Genomic DNA, 27,762 nt, shown 5'->3' with positions numbered 1-27,762 from the left:
GAGACTGGGGTCGGCACATCCTGCAGGTGGTCCCACAAGAGCTTCCCAGGGGGAGCCGGCCTGGGTGTAGTCCTGCAGTCCCCCTGCCCCTCCCGCCGCCCCAGGCCTTCCTGGTTGTGGGCACTGGGCTGAAGCAGGCTGGCCTGCTGACAGTGCCAGGGTGTTTATCAGGGCAGGCAGCCCGAGCTGGAGACAGGGAGGACGGTGTTGACTGTGATACCATCAATTTAATTATTTAATCAGAGGCTGTGTCTGGAGGCTGTGGGCTGATGTGCTGGCCAGAGGCCGACCTAGACCCAGTGCGGGGGGTCGCAGGCCTTGAGAAGGCCCAGTTGTCTGGCCTGGTCTCTGCTGCCCCTGCTGGTCCTGGATCTATTGGTGACTGCTGTGTTTCTCCAGAGCATTGGGTTCCCGTAGGGTTTTGGCTGGGTACAGACCTGGCCTAGAGCCCTCCTCCAGCCCCCCAGCCCCCACGGTGGCACGCAGCCAGCTCCCCTCTCTGAAGGTGCTTACAGTGCAGACACAAGCCGAGATCCTGCTCCCATCAGTGAATCAACGGGAGACCATCAGACTACGGGGTGTTCTCGTATCCCCAGTTGTTAACAAAGGACCGGGGTGGGGACAGGCCAAGCAGAGGCTCTGGTCTACCCTGGACTCCGAACCTAGCCACAACCCTCCGTGGTGGCTTGCTGTGTGGTCTCCGGCCCTCGGTCCTCCGTGGAGCTGGCAAATTGGAAAGATGAGGTCTAAAGCCCCCATTGTGAGTCCTGCAAGGCACAGACCATGTCAATCTTGCTCTCTACTCTGTCCCCAGTGACTCCAGCTGTATGCTTGGCACGTTATAGGGGCCTGCTGAATATTTGTTGCCTGAATGAATAAAGAAACAGACATTCATCAAGACCTACCTCTGAGCACACCATCCGGAGGGGATATAGGCCCACCCTTGTTGGGGACCAGTTGGGTTCTTTGTTCCTGAGGATATCCCCAATCTGAGCACCTGGGTCTTTTCCCTTAGCCAGAAAGTGTGGGGCTTCCAAGGCTGTCCCAGGGAGTGCACCACTCGTGCTGGCCAGTGATGCGGCCCAGAACCATTTCGGGAAGCCAGGTAGCTTGCACACATTCACACCTGTAGGTGTATGTGTTGGGCCCTCCTCTTTCCCCTCCTCCTCCCCCCTGCCCCCCCCCCCCTCGCCTGCCTTCACCACCCCCTCTTCTCTCCTTCCCTTTTCAAATTTTAACAAATGCAGATGAAGACTGGGTCTTGGCGGGCCAGGTCCCCATGCCGAGACCAGAAATGAATTAGCACACCAGCTTTCATCCCTGGGAGCTTGCCTCTGAGATGTGCAGGGAGTGGGAATGCACTCGCCCTGAAACATGCATGGTTGTGCTTTTTCCCCCAAGCCCGCCCCTGCCTGCAAGGATGTACTTCACGGATCTCTTTTCTGGGTGCTGTTCCTGGCTCCCTGAAATCACAGCAGCAGACACTGGGCTGGGGTGGGGGAGGGACACACCACGCACAAGGTGCTTCCCTGCTGGGGGCTGTCGCTGCCGTGGGTGAGCATACACTCTTGTCCCACCTCATGAGACGTAGGAGATGATGAAGAGAATTTGGGTGATCTGACCCTTCTCGCGGTAGTGCCGAAGGAGGCTGCCCTCCTGTTTCTGCCTTGGCAGGTATTGGCCATGTGTGAAGTTCCCCAGAAGATGGGGGAGGGGGGAGCCTGGGAACCAGAGGAGCCTCCCCTCATGTATTCCAAGCACTGGCTTCTTGGGGCCAGAGTGATCCAGGCTGTTCCTGCTGTGGCCTCTTGCCCACGCGTGGCCAAGTCTTTTCCAGACCTGCAGCTAGGCCCTATCTGAGGCTTTGGCCTATGAGTCCAAATGGAACTCTGTGTACATCACAGGTGACTGGAAAGACACTTGGTTCAGGGGGTGCCTTCTGGGGTAGAGAGAAGACGCCTGGGAGAAGCTAGCTGTTGAGACCTTGTCCAGAGACACTGTAGTCTGGAGTTGACTTGGGACCAGTTTGTCAGTCTGTAGTCATGTCCCGTCGGTGAGATTATCTGCCTCATGTCCATCTCTCCCCCAGAGAGCATAAGCACCCTGAAAGCTAGGACCCCAGAACCCAGCACAGAGCCTGGCACAGAGCAGGTGGGGGTAATGGTCTGTCAAATGGATGCGCGAATGAAATGGTGAACAAGAGCACACACATGGGCAAGGCAAGCCCGCAGGCCCCCCAGGCTTCAGATGCGGGCCAGGCCAGGGTCCCAGGGGGCCATGGGCCGGCCAGGCAGTCTGGGCTGCAGAGGGCGGGGCCAGGCCAGGGCCTGCTCCTTGATTTCTCCTTGATGTGCTTCACTGGCCTCTTGCTCTGCCCCTTCCTGAACGGAAAATGTGAGGCCTGGCCTCCAGAAGGGATGCGAGGGGGTGGGGAGCGGACATTACTCACCTCTCCGGCAGACAGGAAGCCAGCGCCAGGGGAGAGCAGAGGGTCCCGCTTCCCTCTTCCTGCATGGTCGTCTTCCTGCAGGATTGTGGGGGTGGGGATTGCCGGCCAGGGGCTGTGTGGTGTCCTGGGGCATTTCAGGACCCCTTGTATGTGCCTCTCAGACGAGACCGCTCCTATAGGCCCACAGGACACCACACTGGACCTGTCTTCTTCCTTCCCTCCGGTGACCCGGTGCCGGCACTCCCTTCCTGCAGATGGGGAGGGTTTGGAGCCATGACCAAAGGCACTGGCAGGGGTGGGGGGGGGGGGTCTTCAGTTCTTTCAGGACTCTTATCAGTTTGGTCATGGGAAGATTGAGCCCTTGTTCCTGCCTTTGAGGAGTCAGGCAGAGAGGGACAGGCACAAGAATGTGGGATCCCTGCCAGGCTGTAAGCCTCCTGAGGGCAGGTGTGCCTCTGTAGAAACCTATCTTAGGTTTCTCCTGGTTTCACAAATATTACATTTATTGTAGAAATTTTAGGGGGAAAAATGGAGCAAAAGAAAAGAAAAAAATACCAATATTTGGGGCATATTTTTCTCAGTCTTTTCTTTGCATATAATAAAAGTCTTGTTAAAAAAAAAAAAAGGCAGGGGGATTATGTAGTGTTGCAGCCACCTTTTTTTCTTCTTAATGCTACTTGCCTCTCCTGTCAGTGATGTGGCATTTTTTGAAGACTGTCCAGTCATCCTAGTGACTGGAATCCCCATTCCCAAGCCTGCTGGGTGCTCAGAGCTATGACCATGCCTTTCCTACAGGGAAGGACATGTCCTCTCCTGAGGGGGAAGTAACTTGCCCAGACCACAAGTCTCTCTGACTCTGGAGCCAGCGTTTGGGCCACTTGTGGGGAAGGACATTCGAGTTCCTCTTTTTCATTGTTTCAGACAGCGCCACGCGGGGGGTATCCTCAGGGTCAGGGCCCTGCACCGGGATGAGTGTCCTCTTCTGGACGTTACCCCCAGCTCTGACCATGGAGTAGCAGCTCAACCAATGGCTGTTGAGCAGCTAGTGGCAGAGATGGGGGACCAGAGGAGGCCCGTGGGAGCAAGCAGGCTGTGTTTGGTGTGATGTTGAAGGCAGGCACAGGGGGCCTGAGGCGTGCCTGGAAGGCTCAGGTAGCAAGCACGTCTGTGCTCCTCCCAGGGAGGAGGCTGGGCAGGGGAAAAGGTGCTGAATGCCAGGGCTGGGGGTTTCCTGGGTCACATGTCTCCAGAAGCTCCCCAGGACTCCAGCCTCCAAACAGGAGAGACGGGGCAGGGAGGCTGCAGCCAGGAGGATGGAGAGAGCTGGGGCCATGTCTGTGGGCCAGGTCTCAGTTGGACGTGGCCCCCTGCAGGCAGGCCCTGGCACTGTGCCATGGGTCTCCTGAGCTGGTTCTGGCCAGTCCCGTCTCTGCCCGGTGGTCCTCGGCAAGTCATTGGCTCTGATTCCTGGCTTCTGCTGACGTAGGACAGGCTAATGTGACCATTAGCCCTGAGGTCCTTGGGAGCTCTTTGAGAGAAGACCGAGGCTTCCTGCCTGCTGACAAGTAGGGCCCTCCACCGCCCAGAAACGTAGCCCGGGCGGCAGGGGCTGTCCCCTGGGGAGCAGTGGGGCTGTCCCTCCTTTCCTCACCAGCCGGGGCCTCTCTCAGTGTGCCTCCCCCACCTCCCTGCAGCGCAGTGTGCAGGGGAAGGGGGCGGCCGTAGCCCTGCTGCCCTGCCCCAGGCTCGGTCCTGCCTCCACTCGCAACTCCTCGCTCCTTGCTTGTGGGGCCTGGGGCAGTCATCTGCCCTCACTGGACAGAGAGATGAGAGCTGGGTGAGACAGTGACAGAGCTTAGCACAAGCCTGGGACAGGAGAGGCTCAACAAATGGGTGTGGGGCCATTTCCTCATAAGTGGCCAGCCTGGTGCAGGGGGCTGTGCTGGAGGGCCAGGCACCCGGGCTCACTGCCAACTGGCACGCGCGGGCTGAGGGGCTGTTGGCAGGTCAGGGCCTCCCTTGAAAGGCTGAGGGGTTCTCCTCACTGGTCCCAATTTCTAGACTCTTCACCAGCCTCATTTGGTCCCGTCCAGTCTATCTGTTCAGGTCCCTCTGGGTCCTGTCTGCCACATGATCCCCGTGTGGTCCTGACCACAGCTCCCTTACAGCGTCACACCAGTGTTCCTTGCTCCTGCTCTACCACACACACACACACACACACACACACACACGCACACACACACACACATCCATCCATCCATCCATCCATCCACCCACCCACCCAGAGCCTTGCTGCTTTGGAAAGAGCTGGGATGGGAGGTCAGGTACTCACAGCTTGTCCTGGCATCTTGTGAACTCCTGTCGCACACCCTGCTCATATGTGCCAGGGACCCTGAGTCCTTCAAGACCCTGCCTCTGGATCCGCCTGACCCTGTCTCCAAGCTTCCACACAGGCAGGTAGCTAGGCAGGCAGCTGTGAGATTGTTCCGTTGTCCAAGGAGAAGGCTCCTGGGCACTGAGGATGCCACGGGAGGGTTCCCGGCAAGGGGTGGATGCTGCTTGTGCAAGGGAGAGGACAGGGGACGCCCTGCTAGTGCGGAAGGGCTCTGTAGGAGTTGGGAGCAGGCCATTCGGGCTCAGACAGTCCCCAACACCACCCCTGTGCTCCGGATACTTAGTGTGCTCTGTGGATGGTGCCCGCCCTCTGGCAGGCCCATTGCTGGGGTTGGAGCTTTATGGTTTGCTTACAGCTGACTCCCTGGGGACCCCAACGCTCATGGTTGCGTGTCTGCCCTGGTCACTGTCACATTGGGGGAGGATTGTGGCCCCTTCACCGTGGCCAACTGGGGATGGCTTCTGAGGGACTTGTCCTGCAGTGAGCTTTGAAACTGAGCTTTCTCTCTTTCACACCTGTTGTCATCTTGGCCCTGGCCACCCCTGACCCTACTTGTCTAAGCTAAGGCTAGAAACCGGGTCTGGGCCCCATTCTCTGGCTACAGGTCACACTCCCTCCTTCCAGAGCACGAGCTGTTTGTTCCTAGTCAAGGCTCCAAACATCCACACGGAATGATCCCTCTGCCCTGCCCTCCCCCAAGGAACAGAGAACTGGGGCCCAAGTCTTTCTGGGGATTGGCCATGGGCCACCCTGGCAGTCCTGGGTCACAGGAAAGTGTCCATCATCAGCTGGGCTGCTGGCCTCACAGACAATGCTAGGCTGTCCTGGCCTCCAGCCACTGAGGGATGAGAGAGGCTGGGAGACAGCACCGAGGGATCCCTTTATCCCAGGAGCAGGCGGGGCCTGCACAGCCCTGGCCTTGTGTGGGTTTGCCAGGGTCTTAGGCCCCCAGATGCCTGTGAGGACATTAGAGCAGGACAGGCTCCCTGGCCTGGGGTGGTGAGGTTGACCTGCTAAGGGAGAGGGCGACCCCCCCCCCCACACACCCCTGGGAGATTAGCCTGCATCTGCCGGCCTGTCGGGGAGATCAGAGCCGTCCTGCTGCTCCTGCCCCTCGGTCTAGGATGCATTAGACCCCAGTTCCCCGTTGACCCTCTGCAGACACAGCCCTGCTGTGCTGGAGAGCATACCCAGGGTGGGTGGGGGCCATGCAAGAGAGGCATTGCCACCCCAGCCTGTCGAAGGGCAGCTTTCTCGGGAACCAGGAAGTGACCGGAGCCATGGTGGCGTCATCACTCTGACCTAAGGACTGAGGTGCACCGAACCCAGGCCAGCTTCCGGGAAGGCTGGTGGAGGACCTTCCAGGGCCCTCAGATGCCACACACACACGCACAGGCTTTGGGGCCCGGGCCCTGCCCCGTGAATCATCCACACATGGTCACCTGAAGTGGCTCTGTTTGCTCTCAGAACACACGATTTGTTTGGTAGGGGGGGTGGTAGGGGTGCAGTGGGCATATTGGCTGGAGCTTTGTATGTTTTGTTGGCATGGATTTCTCACTGCCCGTGCTTGACCTAGAGGGTGGGGCCAGGGAGATGTCAGACCTGGGAAGACACAGACCCAGCCTGTCCATAGCGGGAGCACCTCCCACTGGGCATACCTGACCAGTGCGTGTTGGGGGAGAAGCCGAAGGAAGTGGGGTGGCGGCAGAGGTGGGGACCGTCCCACGGTACAGATGGGCAAATGGAGGCCTAGAGGAGAAAGAGGGCAGGTGCCTTGGGAAATCGGGGGCCTGTCTGGGCTTTGCCACACACGCGGTGTGATCGCCGATGACTCCCCTCGGGGAGCCCCTGGTTCCTCCCCGATGCCTGCCGTGGGGTGCTTGCGCAGATCGGGAACAGTGTGCCTGGCGCCTGACACTTAGTATCATCCCCCACTGAAGGTGGCACCCGTCCCCAGTGCCCTGATGCCAGCCCTGCTCCGGCCCCCTGCCCCCAAGACCCAACTCCTCTGTGGGTCAGACACCTCACTAGGGGCTCCTGCACTGAGAGACAGGATTTCAGTTTGAGGGGGAAATCTAGGTCTGCGCTGTCTGATACTATGGCTGTAGATGGCTGTTAGAAAGGCTCCTGCAAACTGAGGTGTGCTGTGTGTGTGAAATACGCACTGAGTTTCAAAGGCGTCGTACGAAAAAAGAATGTAAAATAGCTCAGTTTTAACACAGTATTGACTCCTTGTTGAAATAAGATTTTGACTATATTGGGCTGAATAAAATAGATTGTTAAAATTCATTCTCTCTGTTTCTTTTCACTTTTTAAATGTGGCTACTAGAAAACGGGAAAGTCCATGGCTGGCTCACATTCTGTTTCTATTGGACAGCACTGCTCTAGTCTCTGAGGGCCCGGGCGTCGGTGCCTGCCTAAGGAACGACCTGCAAAAGGCCGGGTGGGAAGGCGATGCTGTGGAGTAGAGGTGCCGGCGTCCCTGGGTCCGTGGCATTAGGAGGCAAGAGCGGAGGCCGGTGGGGAGCATGGTGGGGAGCAGGGGCCGGCCTGCCCCTGGAACCACAAGGGTGGGATGGGATGCTTCGAAGGGACAGTTCGGTGGGCAGCCGGGGGCCTGACGGCCAGACCGCAGGGCGGGCACCCCGTGTGGCCCTGTCACCCAGGATGGTGGGATCCCAGCAAGACCGCCTGGTCCAACTCCTCTGTGTCCCCCGTTTGACCCCAAGGCCCTCCCCCTTCCTTCCGGGAGGAAGAGCAGGGTAGCCTGCCAGGAGCCTGGTGCTCCTGGGAACTATGCATCATGTAAACATGGCCCAGGCCACTGGCCTTTGTCAGAGCAGGCGGGGACCGGCCCTGGTGAGGTGCACACCCAAATTCAGAGCGCGGGCGGAGGAGGAGGAAGGGCCGGCTCTGCAGACTCCCTGCGCCTGCCCTGGTGTCTACTCCTCCTGGCCCACGGTGGGGCTGCCGGCTCCAGCCCTCTACCCCCCTCCTCCCCCCAGCCCAGCTCTTTTGTGTGTGAATTATCAATGCCCCCTCCTCTCCCCCTCCTGGCTGCCGCTGTGACAGAAGCCCACGGAGGAGGGGGCGCTGCCTCAGCCGCCGCCCCTCTGGCCGCAGAAGGCAGCCCGCGCTGGGCATGCCGGGTGGTGCGGCCACAGGCCCGGCCCGTGGTCTCAGTGGTGGGGTACCTTCCCACCTTTTCCCAGCCCGCCCTGGGAGCTGATGCGGGTCACCCACTGGGAGAGGGTGCCGCTGGCTGCGGCCCCAGAGCCCGGTGTGGCGATTGGCGGCTCGCACAGAGCCGGGCTTGTGCGGGCTGCGGGGCGCTGGCGCCCACATAAGGGCATTGTTTGCTGAGGTAAAAGGGGTTTTTGTCTCCTTCTGGAGACGGGACAGAGGGAGGAACAATTTCCCCCATTCATCGCTAATTCCCCCATTGGAATAGCAGCACATCGCCCCACGTTAAATAGATGGGCACCTCGGCCCTTCCCTGCCCGAGGCGTTCCGGGCACAGGTGGTGGGCTCCGCGTCCTGCCCGAATCGGGGAGGTGTCCTTTGCCAGAGCCGGGGAGGCCTGGCTTTGTGGAAACGTTCAGAAGGGGTGCACCCCCCAGCGGCTCCCCTGCGGCCACTCAGGGCGCCCTTCTGTCTGTTGTTCACACACAGTCACAGGCTGGGGGCGGTCTCACCCCGCTGGCGTTGTTCTAGGCTCCGGCGGCCTGGCCTTGGGTGGGATGCCCGTCCTGCCACAGCAGCACAGACAAGGACCGGGTAGACACAAGAGGGTCACTTCTGGCCAGGTCTGGGACGGGTTGGACCAGAACACGTGTCCGCCCGGCGAGACCCATGGCCGGAGGCCTGCGCCCTGGAGGGCCCAACTCCCACACCCCGTGTGTCAGGGCCCCTGCTGCCCCTGGGGCCAGCTGGGTTCTTTCACAGGGTCATAAAGTGTCAGAGCCCAACAGGGCGTCAGCGGCAACTCCCTGGACTGCAGATAAGAGGAGCCAAGGAGGCGGGCTGTGCCCAAGGTCGGGAGACAGCGAGGCCTGCACCTGCTCCTGCCCTGGCCCCGCCGGCCTCATTCGGGCACGCGTTTGAATACGTGCCTGTATCTCCTTTAAATCACACTGTTTTGGAGGGAGTGGGGAGGAGGGAAGAATTGGGACCGGACCGGAACCCAGCTTGCCTCAGCCTGGGGTGCTGACGCTTCTCTCTGTTCCTTCTTTCCCCAAACGGTGCCAGGCGCTGCGGGGGCGGGGGCTGCCGCCAGCCCTTCCTGCGGGTACCAGCCACCTCAGGACTGAGCTAGGGGGACCGACCCAGTGGGGCTGTGGTGGGCCGCAGTGAGGAGACAGCCTGGCTTGGGCTCCAGTCCCTGGGCTCCTCCCAGAGGGAGGATTGTGGATCACTCAGAGACTCCGGCTACCTTCCCCAGTAAGGAAACTGTTGGCTCCTGTAACCGAAAAGTCTAGGTTCTTCTTTGGCTTTAGGCAAGGATGGATATAAGGGGGATTTATTCCTGACAGCTATTCAGCCTTGCCAAACGGGCTCAGCAGCCCTGGGGGCTTGGGGGAGCACTTCTTTCCAAACATTTCAGCCAGAGCCCCAGGATTGACTTTCACGGGTCCAGCTTGGTCACATGCCCACTGACCGCCGGGATGGGCTGTGCCGACTGGCCAGGCGTGGGGCACGTACTTCCCCCTGGAAGACTCGGGGTGCCCTCCCCCAGAGGAAGGGGTATGGGTTCTGGAGAGGCGGGAGTGATCTGGGCCCACCCAGCACAGCCCTGCTGACCCTGGGTCTGCTGGGCTGGGGCAGCTTACGTGGGGAAGGGGTGCTGGGCACAGGCCACAGACATAGTATGTCAGAAGGTGATTAAAATGGTCTGGAAAAAGTAGGTAAAGGGGTCAGCCTGTCAGAGCGGGGGCAGGGAGGTCTTACTGAGAAGGTGACCTTGAAGCAAATCCCTGAGGGGGAGAGGCAGCTGGGGACAGAGTGTCGGAAGAGGGAACAGCAAGTGAAAAGGTACGCAGCTGGCACAGCTGCAGTGGGTGGCAGCAAGGGGCCCCCTCTGGAGGGAGTCTGGCTTCCACTTAGGGGGTTGAACTCCTTTCATGCAGCTGCCGCTGCCTGGGGTGGGGGGGGGGCGGGGCTGACGGATGGATACACTTACCCCCTCCCCAGCAGCACCTTCTTTGCCCCCACCAGGGTCAGGGGCCTTCTCCCTAGTCCCAGGGCCTTCTCAGCCTCCTCCAGTGAGGCTTCTTCCATGGGCTGCTTCTTACAAAAAGCCTTCCCTCCTTCCCTCCCTCCTGGTGTCCCTCCCTCCTTGGGAGGAGTTCTGGAGATGGGGCTCTGCCGTCGGGGCTCAAGGGCCAGAAAGCTCACGACTGTCTTTTTGGGGCCCAGTCTCTTCTGGAGCCCTGTGTCTGGTTTTTTGCTCACTGGAGTATGAGTCGCCAGGACAGCGACCACCCTCTCTTTTCACTGCTGAGTCCCCAGTGCCCCTCATGGGCCTGACACCAGGAAGTGTTCAGGCAGGGAAGGGACAAGGGTGGGAAGAGCATCCTGCGGGCACTGGCCTCCCCCTCCTCCTCCCTGGCCCACCTCAGATTTCGCACCCGGCCGGGCTCTGGCGGGCCCTCCGGAGCCCCTGTGTGTAGGAAGCAGGTGCGTTATGAAGGAAGACAGCGGGGCATAGAGAACCAGCTTTTTCTTTTTTAGCGCCTACTCTCTACGCCAGTATTGTCTACACCTCATGCATCCTGGTTTACTGACAGGAGACGCATTTGGAAAGGAAACCGAGGCTCAAGGAGGTAAAGTGGCATCTTCAAGGTGACACGGCCCCTCTGCATTCTGCCTAAAACCCACGGCCTCTCCAGTTGGCAAAAAACGGACCCGAGTGGGAGGCAGTCTGTGAGCGGGTGGCGCTGCGGGTGGTCGGCACGCGGGTTGAGGGTGGCCCCGGCAGGATGACGGGGGAGCACACGCTCGAGGTGGGCTGTGTGTGTGGCTGGCTTTCCCTGCCCCCGGGCGAGGTGCGGAGGTGGGAGGGCCTTGGCCTGTGGCGGGAGGAGGTGGGAACAGAGCTTGTGAACTGGGGCCCGCTGGCCTGCTCAAGGTTTTGGGGTTCTTTTGGTTTTGGGGGGACTTTTGTGGTGAAATATGTATAACATAAAAATCTTATGTTACATTTTAACCATTTTTAAGCGTACAATTCAGCGGCACTAAGGACATTGACAGTGTTGTGCAACCAGCACCGTTATTTCTAAAATACAGTGTTCCTCACCCCAAACTATATCCATTAAGCAGTAGCTCCCTGTCCCGCCTCCTCCAGGCCCTGATACGTTTTCTGTCTCTATGCATGTGTCTAATCCACACACTGGGTGGAAGGGGACTCATTCAGTATTTGTCCCGTTGTGTCTGGCTTCTTTCACTCAGCATAATGCTCTCAGAGTTCATCCGTGTTGTAGCGTGTGACAGTATTTCATTCCTCTTTAGGGCTGAACAATATTCCATTGCATGGATAGACCACATTTGGTTTGGCAAGGTCTTTCAAAATGGAAACAATGTAAGTCAGTCATTAACATTTTAAAATCTGGATATTTACATAATGGTGCAGATTTCCGGTTTCTTCTAAAAACTCAGGATGCCTGGTCTGGACTCCTGGCACCTCCTGGTCCCACCTGCACAGCCACTTCCCTTACTGGATGAGAGCAGCCTCGGAGTACTGGGAAGAGGGTGCTGCGTTGCAGTCGGAGCCGGTGCCTGTGGCTGTCTGGCCGAGCAGCAAGGATGCACAGCCCTGGGGCCACCCTGGGCTCCTGAGCTGTGGGAGGCTGGGAGTAGGCACGCATCCCCTTTTCCCCTTCCACCATAGGTGTAGGGCAAGGGAGGTCCGTCCTCCCACGATGAAACCTAGTCAGAGAGGCAGGTGGTTGGGGTGCCACCCGTGGGCCTGTGCAGGGGTGTGGCACCGCAGGAGGCCGTGGGCCTGACGCCCCTGCGTTGGGACAGTTGGCTCACTGTGTGCAGAGCATGGTGCCTTCCTATCAACCCCTCCTTCCAGAAGAGGAAGCCAAAGCCCTCCAAGGTCAAGCAGCTGGCCTATTAGGAATGATGCCAGGGTGTGAAGTCTCACCTATAAGGTGGGCCAAGAATGGGCACCTGCCAGAGCAAACAGGGGTTCACGTGATCAGTCAGTATGGGTGCCCATCCCTGCCTTCCAGCTCCTCAGCTCCAGAAGAGGCTCCTGCATGTGTGGGGGCTTCTCTGGCAACAGGTGGGAGGTAGGCAGCCGTCAGAACTCACCCTGGGCCAGGCAAAGGAGGCGCGAAGTATCCCCAGGAAGGACGGGCATTGGGCTGTAGCTCCTTCCCAGGGACAGTGGAAGAGGAGGCCTGCCCTGAGGAGGCCGCATTGAGCCAGGCCTCGAAGGTAGACTGAAATTTTCTGAGTTAGAAGCAACATGGCAGGCAGGCAGCAGAGCCTGAGCCCAAGCAAAGGCCTGGAGATGTGAGGTCCCGCGGTGGCCAGGAGGGTGGGGTCTGGACTCCAGAAGTCAGGGGACTAAGAACACACCCAGCGGGAGTCTGGAGGATAGTCTTCAGGGGTCTTTGGAGAGCAGGAAGGTTATGGAACAAGAATAGGCTGGTGCTGGAAAGGGGTGGGGTGGAGGTGGGTGTGATGAAGGGAGGGAGGGCAGCCACTTTCCTGTGGTTTGGTAATGAGCATCTGTCCCTCCAGGAGGGCTGGCACCTTGGTTGTCATTGTTACTTTGTTTCTCAGCCTGGGACTGTGCGGGCATGCAGTAGGTGCTCAGTAAATACTGCCGGGCAATTTGTTCATTCCGCCAACATCTGCTCTGGTCGCTGGAGATCCTTCTGGAGGAAAACCAGGCCCATCTGTGATGGAGGAGGAGGGGGGCAGCGGACGCGTGGTGAGGTCCTGGAGGTTGCAAGGACGCAGGCACAGGGACTCTGGGGTGTCGTTCAGCAAGCAGGGAGCTGTGGGGCGGCTTTGAGCAGAGCCTGGAGCTGACCTGCAGGAGGATGAAGGGAGCCGTGGCTGCCAGGGGGAAGAGGAGAAGGAGGGGCAGCCTGGCCCAGGGGACCTGCGGCAGCCAGGGGGGGAGGGGTGCCACTTCACCACGGCCTTTCCCATCCCCCTCTGCCCCGGGCTCGGCTGCTTGATGGGCAGCCCGGCCCCGCCCCCGGGCAGCCGGGAGGCCAGCGATTGGTTGGGGCGCTAGAGCCGCTCGGTCGCCATGGGGACGCTCTGGCGGTGCGCGTGCCCAATGCCCAGCCCCGGGGACTAAATCTTCATAATCTGCTGGCTGGGAGAGTGGGGGTGGGGTCTTGCGCGACCCTGGCCTGGGGAAAGGGGTGGCCTGGGATGCGGTCTAGGCTCACTGTGGTTCCCCCCTCCCCCACCAGCTCTGGGTCCTGGTGCCGAGCCCCGGGGGCACCTGGGCGCCACCGGGAACCGCTCGGTACTCACCTGGCCGTGACCCCGGGAGCTCAACCTGCTTTGGCCTCCGCCGTCTCAGTTGATCAAGCAGGAGGCTGGGCCTGGATTGGGGAGAGGGGCCTGGAATTTTATCTGAAAATGTCTAACCCCTCAGTTGAAGTTTGTCCTCCCCGGTCCACCAGGCAATACTGTGCTCTCCGCAGCAGGGGGCGCCCTCGGCAGAGCTTTGTTGGGTTGTCACCTCTGGAAAGCAGAGACAGCCTATTGAGATGCCAGGAATGCAGCCCCCTGAGCCTGCAGCCCTGGCTCAGGATGTCCAAGGCCACCTGACCTTGCACAGAAGGCAGCTCTGGGGGGAGAGGGGGGCACTGTCTGTGTGTAAGCTGCCAGGACTAGGCAGGGCCCACATGCGGGAAGAGTGGGTAACTGGGGGAGGAGGGGGGAGGTCACAATGGAGGCATTATCCCTTTTTCCTTGGGCAGATGAAGGAAGCTGAGAGCCCACTGTGGGGAGAGGGTGTGAAGGGGCAGGGCAGTGGCGAGTTAGAGGAAGAGGGGGATGCCGGTCAGGCCCCAAGCCAGCTCTGGGTGTCCAAGCACCTCTGGCGCGCAGCAGGCTGGTCAGACCTGAGGCAGCAGCCACTCGGTCCCGGGCCCTTGAGGCTGGGCCTCCCTCGAGCCTGGATGTGGTGTCACGGGTGTGGAGTGCAGGAGATCACTACGGGCGCTCCACTCCTGATGGCCTGCTTCAGGCAGAGGGGCCCTGTCCCTCCATCGGGCAGGGGCACAGCTAGCCTCTTCGACAGCAGGGCTCACCTCTTGCCCAGAGACGCCTGTGAGGACAAGACGGGGCAAGTATTCCCTGTGGCTGCCGTGGCCGCGATCCCCCAGGGCGCGTTAGGGGGCAGGAGGGGCTGAGGTGGAGCCTCACACCCAGGCCTCTTGTTCCAGATGACTCCTCCTCTGAGAGTGGCAGCGGCAATGGCTCCTCCACCCTGAACCCATCCACGTCCAGCAGCACGCAGGGCGACCCCGCCTTCCCCGAGATGAATGGCAACGGCGCCGTGGCCCCCATGGACTTCACCGCCACCTCCGAAGATCAGCCCATCAACCTGTGTGACAAGCTCCCGCCGGGCGCAGCACTCGGCACACCATCCTACCCCTCGGACGGCTGTGGCACCGATGGACTGCGGAGCCGCGTCAAGTACGGGGTGAAGACCACCCCTGAGGTGTGTGGGGCTGTGGGCCCGCCTGAGATGTGAGCCCCCTGCTTCCTGTACACGTCAGGGCTGCACGAGGCTGAAATGACATTGTGTGTCCCCAGAGTTGTGACGCCAAGTCAGGGAGGAGGCTGTGGCTGCTGTCATTTTCCTGGGAAGGCTCTGGAATAAGAAATCACACAGTGTGTGACCTCAAGCAAGGCCTTCCTTCCTCTGAGCCTGTGTCACCATCTGTAAAGAGGGGTGGGCCCCACCTTAATGAAGGTAGCGGGTGACGTGTGGCCTATTTCCCTCAACCCCCAGCACAGAGTCTGCTGCAAATTACAGCAGCAAGTGGCCGCTTGCGGCACCAAGTCCCCACCTTTCTCGGCTACTCTGCACGCCTGTCCCCATTTTACAGATGGTGCGGAAAAAGAATGAGGCCTCTGAAGCCCCAGGGATGTGAACGTTTGAAACTCAGTAGGCCAAGCTGATGGGAGGCGGGGGTGGCCACCAGGGAAGGCTGGCCCGTACAGGTGCCCCCACCACCAGGAACTCCCTCCTGCTTTCTGCCCCACCCCCCTCCGCTTGCGCCTGCTGCCTCTGGGCCACGGGGGTCTCCTGCAGTGGTGCAGTGCATTACTGGGCACTTGAACTCTCTCTGTGCAGGAGCATTTTCTCCTGCCAGGGCCGGAGGAGGGCCAGAGGTGACTCATCAGAGCCCTACGCCCCTCCGCTCCAGCCGGGTACCCCTACACAGCTTCCCTCCCCTCCCTGGGCCTTTCTCTTCTGCAGAGGGCGTAGGGCAGGTGCCAGTGCTTGCCTCTGATGGCCTGTCTCACGGGAAGGTTCTGTACAGATGAGCGGGTGTTCGGTTGTCACTGTGTGCCTGAGCTCAGGCCACGGAGGTCAGACATAGCTGCCACCTGCACTGAGCAAAGAGCTGCAGAGGGGGAGGGAGTTTGCCGCCGTGAGCTCAGGCCACGTGTGTGGGCCGAGGAAGTGAGATGGGAGCACCCGTGCCACCAGCAGCTTGTGTCTCACGGTTTCTGTCTCCCCTGGCCCTGGCAGAGGACTTGGCCAAGGAGCAGCTTGGGAATGGGACTGGCCCAGGGCCTGGAAGGTCTCTCGACTCTCCACTGCGAGTCTGTCGTGACCCGGCCGGAGGACCTAGGTGTCTCTGCCCGTTAAAGTCTGTGTGTGGATCAAGAGTTGGGCACCAGGCCGGGGGCCCTGGGAGGTGGGTCACATCTCCCGTGGGATGGTCACAGAGAGTCCTGGTGGCCGCAGCCGCAGCAGGACCGGGCGCCGGTCAGTGTCCATCTTTATCCGTTTGTTCTTCAGCGAGAGCTGTGATCCCCACAAAAAGAGGCTTATTCTCTGAGGTGTTCATGGGGTGGGAGTAGGCAGCTGGGTCCCTCCTCTGCTGAACGACACGGTGACTGCCTGGGGAGCTGGGCCTGGTTCCCACTCCCCCTTTCTGCACACACCCCCTCCCCGTGATGGGGCTCACGGTGTCTCCCCAGGAGTGGCAGCAGACAGGGGAACCCCAGCCCAGGAGTTTCGGGAATGCGCTTTGCCTGATGGACCTGTCGCCTTGGCTGGTTCCCTCTCCCAGCCCGTCTGTTCCTCCTCCCTGACAGACGGCGCTTACTCGCTGCCTGTGTGACAGCTCGGTTGCCGGCTCGGGCTGCGGCTCCTTGGGGACCGGGGAGGAAAACCCCAAAACCAGAGCCAGCCTTGGCAGAAGCAGAAGAGGCTGGGAACCCTTCCCACGAGTGCCCGTCCCTCACACGATGCGGCGGGTCATGCTGTGGGCGCTGCCGCCGAGTAGAGCACTCACACGGGCCCAGACCTCTGCTGCCCTGCCTGCTGCTGCCCCCGGGCATCTCCATTCACGGAGGAAGGGAGTGGAGAGGGGAAGTGACACAGGACCTCGAAACTGTGGCTAGCGCGGCGGTTAGGTGCGCTCACCATCCCGGTGCCCGAGCTCTCCGTGGCTGTCGGAGACCACGAGCGGGCCTGGTCTGACCCTCCGGCCCCTGCCCTCTCTCAGTCGCCCCCTTACAGCTCCGGGAGCTACGATTCCATCAAGACCGAGGTCAGTGGCTGCCCTGAGGACCTGACGGTGGGCCGGGCCCCCACGGCGGATGACGACGATGACGACCACGATGACCACGAGGACAACGATAAGATGAACGACTCTGAGGGCATGGACCCTGAGCGCCTCAAGGCCTTCAATGTGAGCGCCGTGAGGGATGGGCGGGGTGGGGGCCGGGGCCACAGCCGCGGCGGCCCTTCCTACAGCCGGTGTCTCCCACAGATGTTTGTGCGTCTCTTTGTGGACGAGAACCTGGACCGCATGGTGCCCATCTCCAAGCAGCCCAAGGAGAAGATCCAGGCCATCATCGAGTCCTGCAGCCGGCAGTTTCCCGAGTTCCAGGAGCGGGCCCGCAAGCGCATCCGCACATACCTCAAGTCCTGCCGGCGCATGAAGAAGAACGGCATGGAGATGGTGAGCCCCTTGTCCCCGGTCCACCTGCTCCCTCTGCGCCACCCCCCCGGGGACTCCTGGGTGGCCCCCCTGGCCAGACACTTCCCCTTGACCCTCCCGATGCCCCTGGGAGCAGGAACCACGATCCCTGATTCTCAGAGGAGGGAAGCTGAGGCCCAGAAAGATTACGCGGTTCCATAGATCACGGTCCTGGAGCACACACGCCAGCCCTGTCCCAGCCACCTCCAGGGCAGGGTCTCGGTAAGCCCCAGCACCGGCCCCATCCCCGTTCTGCCTGCAGACGAGACCCACACCTCCCCACCTGACCTCGGCCATGGCAGAAAACATCCTGGCGGCAGCCTGCGAGAGCGAGACGAGAAAAGCAGCCAAAAGGATGCGCCTGGAGATCTACCAGTCCTCCCAGGTACCTGCTTACCCACAGCTGCCCGGGCGTTGTTCCTGGCGTGGCAGGGGTGAGAGGGTGACCGTCAGTCATGCTGGAGACAGCTGGGGACAGGGAGAGAGGGAAAGGCCGTCCTGGGACCCAGACGGAGCTGCAGTGGGGCAGATGAGGTGGGGCAGATGTGGAAAGTCAGAGGGCCCGGTCACACAGGCCTCACAGACCTCGGGAGCCCGGCCTCTGAGAGGGTTTTTGAGCCAGGCAGGAACGGATCGAATCTGCCCCCCCGGAGAGATGAGCAGAGGCCCGTAGCTCAAAGCACCCTTCGGTTCCCACTCTGCAGGATGAGCCCATTGCCCTGGACAAGCAGCACTCCCGGGACTCTGCAGCCATCACCCACTCCACCTACTCACTGCCAGCCTCCTCCTACTCCCAGGACCCTGTGTATGTCAACGGCGGCCTCAACTACAGTTACCGCGGTTACGGGGCCTTGGGCAGCAACCTGCAGCCCCCTGCCTCCCTCCAAACAGGAAATCACAGTAACGGTGAGTGGGGGGACCCGGGCTCTCTGGCTCCCTGACCAGAACCCAGGTCTGTGTGTATCGCAGCCTGGAGAAGGGGGCAGGGCAGGTGGGGAGGCAGAGGCCGCGTGGCACAGGCACCCGCCCATTTCACAGTCTTGGCCAGTCCTCAGGTTGGATGGCGAGGAAACCTCAGCTGGTTAAAACAGAGCATACCAGTCCTTTCTCGCCTCCGAGGAGGCTGCCCCAGCGCTCGACTGGATGCGCTGCTGGGCCTCTCCCAGCTCCGGCTCCTCGCAGGCCATCGCAAGCACTGAGTTGCAGCCAAGGTCTTGCTCTGACTTGAATCCTCTCCACACACCTGCTTTACCCCCAGTGACCAGAGCTTGGCGAGGTGGCCGCTGGCCCAGGTCACTCGGAGTTGGTAGCAGAGCCAGCATCAGGCCCGGGCACGGCCCAGTTCAGCAGCTGTGGCCTGCAGAGGGGGCCTGTCTAGTGGCTCTGGGCAGGTCCTCGCCTTCTCCAGGCCTCAGCCCTTGCCCCTGCCCCATCTAGGTCACCTGGGGTGACAGTTAACTCTCTGTTCCCCCAACTCCAACCCCTTAAGCTGGTGATTCCCTTGGTGCCCCTGCAGTACTTCCCAGGGGCCTCTGATGCAGACAGGACATAGCCCAGTATCGGAGAAATGGTCCCTGAGAAGACGCAGACCTCCCTGTGGAGTTAGGCATCACCCTGAGTGGGAACTAGCGTGGGGACCTGAGGCCCATTCACGCTGGGCCCCACTTGAAGCCGGGGTGGGAGCAGCAGGGGAAGAGCAGACTCGGCTGGTGGAGAGCAGCCTGGTGGCCTCGGGGAACGAGAGGGGAGTAGGTTGGGTGGGCGGTGACCTCAGGGCCGGGTGCTTGGAATTGGTTGTGTATGCGGTGGAAGCCACTGATAGGTTTTAAGCAAAGCAGGGCTGTGAACTCTTCTCTGTCTTCGTGGTGAGATCTGAATCAGAAGGGCAGGAGGCAGCGGCTGTGTGCAGTGAGGGTCCTTCAAAGCCAGAGGGGGGGAGGAGAACTGAGGGTGACCCCAAGTTGCTTGAGGAGTAGGTTGGAGGAAAGTACTGCCCATAGGCCAGGGAACTTTGGTTCTAGGTCTTGGCTGAACATGCCTGAGAGTTGCTCTCAAGCCCTTGTCCTTGGCTTCAGGAGACCCCTCAATGTTCCCGGGCAGCAAGGGAGGGGCTGGCCCGTACCCACAGCAGGAAGCCCAAGCCCCCTCCGCTCACCTTGCCCCCTACCACCAGGAAGTGTGTGCAGGTCCCCGGAAGATTCCTGCCTGGGCTTAACTTCTCATCCCTTCCTAATGCCTCTTAACCTAAAATAAGAGGCTGCCTGGCCTTAATCCCTGAAGCTGAAGCCGGAGTGGCCAGCCCCAGTGAGAGGTGGGACCACTGTCCCAGAAGGGTGGCTTTTCTTCCAGGAAGAAGAGCCATCTGACCTCTGAGCAGGGACCCTATTAGAGTATCTGAAGACAGGCCCCAGGGCAGAGAAGTTAGGACCCCCCTAGATATACATGAGGAGCGTGAGGCCCAGTCCTTTCCAGGCAGCAGGCAATGGTGACAAGCCCCGACCTGGTCCATGCAGCGTGACCCGTCTCCGGGCTGTAGCTGCCAGGGAGGGCGCTGGGCCTGCTCCCCTCTGCGCCCTATTCACACCTGCCAGAGAGGCTCCAGCAGCAGCCAGATCTTCCTTTGAGGGAGGCAACTGGCTCTGCCCTTTGTGCTTCCCGGGGCCTCCGTTCCCTTCCGTATGCACCCTCCTTCCTTAGAGGTGGGTGGCGAGGTCACTGTAGCAGAGCTCTGCTCGTTTACCTCCCGGCCTGGGGCAGCACATGCCCTGCGAGCACTGGGTTGGAGTCCAGCAGCTGTCCACAAGCAGCCGCCCCAGCCCTCCCACCCTCCCCGGCAGCAGCCAGCCCTGCAAGGGACCCTTCAGTCAGACCGGTGCCTTGGCAGGGCGATGTGTTAGCCGCTCGGAGCTCCTCGCGTTGCTCATCAGGTTGTCATCGGGAGATGCAAATGAACTTAGATAACATCCGCTTGGCCCCCTCTCCTGGGGTGCTGGGCATCTCATGCCCACTCCTGCCCCTCCAGCAACCACACCTGAGTGTCAGCACTAGCGCCTGTGGGAGGATGGCTCCAGAGCAGACTGGCTGCAGGAAATAGGGACATTCTCCTCTCTGGGCTCTAGCTACTGTCCAAGAGAGACAAGAGGACAAGGCTCGGCAATGGGAGCGAGAGGAACCCCAGGGCCCGGTCACACCAACTGTGGCAGGCGGCTCTGGCCTTCATTGTCTGGAAGAGACTGGGAGCCGCTCCAGGGGAAACCAACCCTCCCTGGCCCAGAGGCAGCCCTGCAGCTTCCAGGAGTCTGCAGAGGCGCCCCTGCCCCCTACCTGTCCCCTGCAGCCCTCTGGCCAACAACAGGAGAGTCCACCACCTGCTTGGCTGCTGTTTCCAGCAACTCACAGCCCTGCTTCTTCCTCCTGCATTTCATTTGAACAGACTTAGCTGCTCCCTTGACTCTCAATTCCAAGGACGGTCCTTAGCAAGCCAGTTCCAAGGACCTGCTTCTTGATGTCCACGTGCTCCGGTCAAAGAGGAAGCAGCCCGTGGGACAGGTGGCCCCTCCCCCCCCCACCCTCGGGCTGCACCAGCTTCCTTTAGCAGCAGGTCCAGCTTCCAGTGTCAACCAGCAGGTTACTTCCAGGCACGACGTCTCCACAGACTGGAGCTTGTCCATCTCTCTCTGCAGCAGCATAAAAAGTGCCACTGCAGATGCAGTAATGAGTGAAGCTGGCCGTCAGAACCCACGGGGTAGTGGGGAAATGGCTGATAGCCAAGGACAGCCTCACACGCCTGCCTGCCAGGGTGAGACCACCCGGGGTGGAGGGTGGGTAGGCAGGAGCAGGGAGACGCCCCCCCCCCCCCCCCCCAGGAGGCTCCAGGTATGCTCCTCCTCCTCTCACTCAACACCTCTCAAGAATGCTTTTCAACTCCCAGGAGCCTCCAGGTCTCCTGGGAGCCCGTTCAGAAAGCCGCCCCCCCCCCCCCCCCCAACCTGTCTGGAAGCCCTTTGCCAGTGGGCCTGGCAGCTCACGGCCACGCGGAGTGTTTCCCAGGCAGGGCTCAGCCTCCCAGCAGCCTCCTCCTGTTCCGAGGCTCAGGGACGTTGAGCTGCCTGCAGAGTGGCAGAGCAGGCCTTGCATTCAGGCACCCGTGGAGTAGCCTGGGAAAGGCAGAGAGGAGACAGGGCCTGGTGGCCCCTGCCTCACATCCTCCCGTCTGTTTCAGAAAACCTCAGGCTCCTTTTTTGCCGCCGCCATTTGGAGGGTGAAGGGGCCTTCTCCAGATAGCACCCCTAGGTCCTGTCCTGACCACTCCGACCCTCACACACCTGCCCCACAGCATGGACTTTCCCCTCGCTCAGGCACAGAACACCTCCTCAGAGGAAGGGGGATTCTGCGGCTCCTCGGAAACAGGCTTAGCACCCACAGCACCTTCCTCCATGTGGCACTCCATGCCAGGCACCCCGCCCCTGCAAGGCACCGTCACCATCTGCCCGGCCTGGCCTCAACCTCTCCCACAGCCAAGCAGGGCACCTGGCCTTCTCCACCTGGACAGAAGTCCCACCCCGGTCTGAGCACCCGCACGGCTCCACTCTGGACTCCAGGGCTTTCCACACACCCGTGCCTCTCAGGGTGTCGGGTGCCTGCTGCAAGGTGCTTACCATCTCCCGGACAGCCTCCCGGTGCTGGAAGGAACAGCACACCTCTCCGGTGCACGCAGACGCTGATAGCCCACGGCCGTTCTTCCAGGGGGAGGTCTGCTTCACCACAGTGCAGAGAGGCAGGGCAGTTCTTTGCCTTGAGGCCTCCCCCTCGCCCGGCTGCCAGAGCTGGGATACGTGCGCGTTAGGGGAGCGCTGTCCGCCTGAGGGTCCCCAGAGAGCCGTGCAGGTGGGAGACGGGCCGGGAAGCAAGGGTCAGAGCCCCATGCTGGCTGATGTAAAGCCCGTGCCCCCACCACGTCCCACCCTGCCCTAAAGGCAGAGCTGAGGGCCCACATTCACCATGTGATCTCTGGCAAACCTCGACCTCCAGGTCTCTGCTTCCCCCCCCCCCCCCCCCCCCCCCCCCGCCACGTCACCGAGGAGGTCTCCTTCCTTGAGGATCGCCCTGAGGGTTAACAGAGAAGCCCACGTTTCGTCTGCTGGTACCAGGCCCCATTCCGGGCACTGGCATACACCCGTCAAGAGGCCCAAGTGCCTGAGTCACAGCAAGCCCCCAAGACAACACAGAGTGATGGCCTCCGGTGCCATGGGAGGTGTCGCCTCCGCTCCTCACCCACACTCTCCCCTCTACAGGGCCCACCGACCTCAGCATGAAAGGCGGGGCCGCCACCGCCTCCAGCACGCCCACACCCACGCCCTCCAGCAACAGCACCAGCAGGACCATGCCCACCGCCCAGCTCAGCCCCACGGAGATCAGCGCTGTGCGGCAGCTCATCGCCGGCTACCGAGAGTCCGCGGCCTTCCTGCTGCGCTCCGCGGACGAACTGGAAAACCTCATTTTACAGCAGAACTGACCCGCGGCACCTGAAGCGCACTACCCTAGGGAAGGAGGCCGGCCCGGCCCGGCCTCCTGCCTCACCACTTGGTACATTTTGGTTTTTGAAAGAGGTGGGATCCAAAAGAGCGGTTTCTAGCCACACGCCAAGCACCTGCGACTTTGGGCACAAGGACACTTTTTTTTTGGAATCTCACCACACGGGTGCTCTGACCTGCTTGGAAGAGGCCATGGGGCAGCTTTGGAAGGGCTGGGGCTCCCCTGACGAGGCGCTGGGGACGCAGCTCTAATTTAGAATCATCTTCGTGGACCCTGATGTTAGAATCCCACCCCCAGATAATTACCTTTCAAGTCTTAGGTGAGCAGAATTGCATATTTATTGAGAAAAACAAAGTGGACCCTTTCTTCCTCTCCCCTTAGTAATTTATTTTTCTGAAAATGGATTCTTTTGTGTTTGTACAGATTGCCAGTCTGTGTCTGTCTGATCAGAAGGATGTATCCCTGTGACCTAACATTCCATATCACTACACTGGCACGGGCTGGGGGAACGGCAGGGCGGGGTGAGGTGGGGCAGGTGCCGGGCTGGCTGTCCCCTTGAGCACCCGGCACAGCCAAGCCAGAGGACCTCGCCCACACCCAATGCAAAGCAAAGGCAAAAATGGCTCCCCCACCCCTATCCCACAGAAGCCCCCGTCACACGGTCACCTGTGTTCTACCTCACACTCCAGCGTGGGCTTTTTCCAGGATGTGCCCTGAGCCTGTTCTGAATGGCTATCTGTCGCCCAACTCCCCCACACCATGTGTCCGCCTGGGAGGTAAGTCCAGAGGGGTGGCCAGGAGCTAGAGCCCAGAGAGGGTTTGGACCCTCATGAGCAGCAGCTCGCGGGCACCTGCCCCCAGGGAGCCAGGTCTGAACACTTCTCCACACAGGCCCAGAGCCCTCAGATACCTGCCAGGAAGGGCCTGTTTCTTCAGGGTGAGCCCTCAGCTGTCAGGTAGCCACCAAACAGGAAAAAGCAGCTGCGAGCCCCTGGTTGGACTTGGCAGCTCCCGTCCTCCGTCCCCGTGGTTGGAGTAAAGGAACCATCAGAAGTGGAGAAGCCACTTGGGTTCACCTAGGACGCACCCTTCTCGTCAAGGGGCCAGTCCTAGAAGAAACCTGTAATCCCTGGAGTGTGAAAAAGGACAAAAAGAAAAGGCTGGCCCGGTTTCCTTCCTCCCCGATAGGCACTTCTTCTTGCTCAGTGCAATACCTACCAGTGCTGCTAAAACCAGGGATTCACCCAGACCTCAGAAGGCCCAAGGGGCCTCTCCATGCAACACTCCGTAGCCATGACAGCAGCTCTCCGCTGCTTGCCCCTGCCCAGAGCCGGCAGAAGCCCTCTGTTGCCTTTCCTCCCTCAGAGCAGAGAGGCCCCAGGGGAGCCAGGGCTGCGTGGACCCTAGGACGGCCACAGAGAGCCACTCGACCCCAGAGCAGGCGCCCCTTCCCAAACCAGCTTTCTGCAGCCAACCGCCTCCCGGCACCAGTGGCAGACCACCCTCAGGAGCGCCAGGGAGGGGCTCCAGCGTGGAGGCCCCAACACACCTCGGATCCAGGCCCGAGCTGTGGGCCCTGGATCCGGAACCCTGAAAGGTAGGGTGCCCCGTGCCCCGCCCCTTGCTTACTTCCAGCCCCCAGCAGTTCAGGGTGGTCTTTTCTCTCTCAAGTGGCCTCAAACGCCCTACCCAGCCACAGCACCTCTGCCTTCCATCGGACCCATCCCCTGGCTTCCGGGTGGGGCCGGGACACCCGAGACTCCCCTTTAGCACAGCACAAGCTCCAGTGCCCAAGGCCTGTCCCCCAACCCGGCCACCCACATGTCCAGCCCCACCTGCTCAGTGCTACTCCCGGTTCAATTTGTGTAAATATTTATTTTTGTGAGTGAACAATACTACAAAGTAATCAGCAGGTCTTTTGCAAAACGTTCCCCCAGGCAAATTGTGAAAATCCTAAAGTTGAAAACTGGCAGAGACAATCGCCGCCTTAGAATTCTTGATACCAACTGCGTGTCATTTCCCCTCCCGGAGGCAGGACCCAAGCCAGGCACCGCGCTTTTCTCACAGACAGGAGAGAGGCAGGCTGGGAGGGGCTGCGGCCGCCACCCACACGCAAGGGATTAGAGCTAAAGATCAGCATAAGCTCCAGTTGGAAGTCGGCTCTCCTCAGCCGGCCACCTCGGCCTGCCTTAGCACTGGGCAAGAGCGCAGGCACACTCGTGTGAGAGGAAGGCCCCGGGTGCTCGTGGTGAAGGCCCACCGGGGCTCCCCGCGGCCCCTCCGGGACAGTGGATTCTGTCGCGGTGACCCCACCGCTTGGGTGGGCCCCTCCGTGAAGCTATGCCTGAAGCCCTGGTCATGGCAAAATCAGGAGCAAGTCACTGTGTGGAAACAGGACTCCATTAGCTAGTTCAGTCAGGGACCTTGTTCTGTTTTGCGTTTGTTTTTCAAAGATGCAGCTTCAACCCCTCCCCACTCCTGACTTGGAGGGCACCAAAGAGCTGGTTCGGCTGGACCTAGCTCACTGCCGTCCCTGCCGTCCCACCCGCACCCGCACCCTCACCCTCACCCCCACCCGCACCCCAGGGACTGCCTTCTCCTAAAGGGAGCTTCCAAGGCCCTGCCCCGCAGCCATTTGAAATTCTGACGGAGGGCCTTGGGGGCGCAGATTCATCATGGGGGATCCTAAGCCAGAAGGTAACTCAAGAGTTAGAATACACCAATTCCAGAGTCTTTGCATGGGGCTAATCCCAGCAGAAGAGCAGAATCAGGAGAAATGGGAATTTGGTCTTAGTGGTGGATAACTAGATGACCAGTAATGGTGTGACCCATCTGAAATTCATTTTACCATCACCTCCAGGACAGTTTATACCCAAGGGCAGTGTTGAGGGGGAGGGGGACCGAAGGGGGCAGGTGGAACCCGGCCATCCCTATTCCCAAGGGCCACTTACGACTCCAGGGGTGGTTACAGGATTAACTACCAGTTCATTTTCAAAATGCTGCTTTGAACTCAGAGGGTTGATACTTTTAATTTGTAATTTTTTGTAAAACTTTTTACAAGATAGTAAAGTATTTCACCAGAATACCAGTTTCAATCCGTCCATGGTCTGATTTTTATATAATTTAGTGGTGCTTTAGAAACTTTGTTTTTGTTGTTTCTGAGCTAAACAGCTCAATCCTTTTTCGCCTGTATCTACCTAAGACCAATGTGAACCTTTGTATTTTTGCTCCTAATTTTGGACTCAGTGAAAGTGTACTGTTTACATGTACAGATGCCCCCGTCCCTGTGTGTTCCGCAAGACTCGCTCTTGAGGAGGAAGGGGCACCTCACTAAGCTCATCTGCTTAGCAAAGCCACAAAACAAAAACCTCTCACTTTTTACCTGTGTTTCCACCTAAAAAGAAAAGCAAAAACCCTACGCCACATAGAACTCAGATTTGCTGAAAAATACTTTTCTAAGCTCAGAAAAATCTCCGTGCGCCACATGGCCCACAGGCCTCTGTCACGTGGTCCATTGAGGAGCAGGGGTCAGAGCAGACACTTCCCAGGGGCTGCCGGCGGGGCACCTGCGTGGCCTCTCGGAGAGCGCGAGCAGGACTTGACTGCAGGGCTGTGGGCCGGTGTAGTTCTTCCAGCAGCCCGGGAAGTGGGGAGGTCAAGATGACCCTTGTGACCTTCAGGGTCAAGCCGCCCAGGATTCAGGGACGACCCAAGAGGCTGTCAATCCTCTGGCATAATTTAGACATGTTTCGGAAGAGCGCAAGTTCCCCATCCGAGATGAGGTTTTAGGACTCGCCAGTGCAGATGGTACAAACATTCTTCAGGGTTCCCCTGGAGGCAGCTTGTTCGCGAGGCATCACCCTCTGAGGAGGGGCAGGGGGCTCCAGACGGTAAGCATATGGCACTTGAGACAAACGGCGGGCGGCGCCAACTTCTAAAGGTGACTCTTCATTACTTAATCAATGGCTACACCTCTAAATTATATTTTTACAGATATGCACCTATGCAACTTAACGTGGCTCTTCTAAGCAGGTGAGGACTTCCTCCTCAACGCTCTATAAAAATTATTTGTGTTCTATATAGTGAGTTTTTTCCAGTAAATGTGGCTTAATATTTTAATTCTTAGACTGTGTCTTCTTTATGTGATGCAACTAAATTCTGTTTTGTTTGTGGAATGACTAGCACAGGCCAAGTCCCTCTCCCTCACTTAACAAAAGACCAATGAGCTGTTAATCGAGCTGTTATCTCCATGGTATTACTTGCTAAATGCACTGATTTCATAAGTATGTGGAATCCCTTTTCTTTTGAATCTGTATATCATATATAAGACTGAATCTACTTAATAAACACTGAATAACAAATCAGACGCTTCATTCCCACCGTGTCCTCTCAACAGCCCTGCCAGCCGACTCTCTCCCGCAAATCTAGTTCGGCACCGACAGACATGCCCTTCTGCTAGGAGACCACCTTTTCCCGGCCCACGCCCTAGCCCACCACCGCAGGCCCTCAGTCAACTGTTCTCGAACAAATAATCCTGTCCTTTCAACAGCCAGCCCGTCAGAAAGAGAAGGAAACGAACCTTACTGGTACTCATCAGGTGTCCGGTGCGGGAGGCACCTTCCCGGGGGTGCACACCAGTCACCCCGCAAGGTCCCTCAAACGCGGCCTCTGCCCTCGCCCCGGCGCACAGCTCTTCGCCTGCCGAGACCAAACTCACACGGACTGGCCCCGCTAAGTGCTGGCTTGGAAAACTGAGGAAACACCATCCCTGATCCTGAACCTTCTGCACTTGACGTCCGACTCGACCCCAAACTCCCAATCCCACCTTAAGGGAAAAGGGCAGTTTACTTGTGCGCAGTCTTTTTTTCATCCTACATAGATCATTTAGGCTAACCCTGGAGGAAAACTTGCAGGAATATGGCTTGGGGCTAACCTGTCATGAGTTCTTAAAAAAATTCTGAATTACAAGCGTAAGTGTCAGTTTTACTGTTATAATGTGTGTGTGTGTGTGCGTACAGACACAGACACGTGACAGTTTTTAAAACATTTATATTTTGTAATGGTAGAAGAATCTTAAAAGCTGAAATTCTGTATAAAACTCTAATATATAAAATACATTAAAAAAGGAGGGGGGGCACCTGGGTGGCTCAGTCGATTAAGCATCCGACCCTGGATTT

General features: G+C 59.5%; 1 protein-coding gene and 1 long non-coding RNA gene across 8 annotated transcripts in view; one reads left to right on the top strand and one right to left on the bottom strand.

Annotated features, from left to right (window-relative positions):
- Positions 1–23,010, top strand: part of NOL4L (nucleolar protein 4 like) — a 123,561-nt gene extending 100,551 nt beyond the window's left edge. For all 7 annotated transcript variants that reach the window (XM_058685268.1, XM_058685271.1, XM_058685270.1 and 4 more), the window contains 6 exons: positions 14,270–14,547; positions 16,574–16,759; positions 16,841–17,032; positions 17,313–17,435; positions 17,755–17,956; positions 22,345–23,010. In XM_058685268.1, the coding sequence (XP_058541251.1) occupies positions 14,270–14,547; positions 16,574–16,759; positions 16,841–17,032; positions 17,313–17,435; positions 17,755–17,956; positions 22,345–22,565 (1,202 nt within the window). In that variant the 3' untranslated portion in view covers positions 22,566–23,010. The remainder of the gene's footprint in view (positions 1–14,269; positions 14,548–16,573; positions 16,760–16,840; positions 17,033–17,312; positions 17,436–17,754; positions 17,957–22,344) is intronic.
- Positions 10,659–14,270, bottom strand: LOC131485616 (uncharacterized). The gene is made up of 2 exons (XR_009248941.1): positions 13,350–14,270; positions 10,659–12,891 (listed from the first exon to the last, which is right to left on the bottom strand). It is a non-coding gene; the product is annotated as an uncharacterized LOC131485616 (long non-coding RNA).
- Positions 23,011–27,762: the final 4,752 nt, after the last annotated feature.

The sequence above is a fragment of the Neofelis nebulosa genome, chromosome 9 (assembly GCF_028018385.1).
Source record: "Neofelis nebulosa isolate mNeoNeb1 chromosome 9, mNeoNeb1.pri, whole genome shotgun sequence".
NCBI classification, from domain to species: Eukaryota; Metazoa; Chordata; class Mammalia; order Carnivora; family Felidae; genus Neofelis; species Neofelis nebulosa.
The sequence above is the reverse complement of the archived record's forward strand: the minus strand, read 5'-3'. Positions and strand labels throughout refer to the sequence as shown.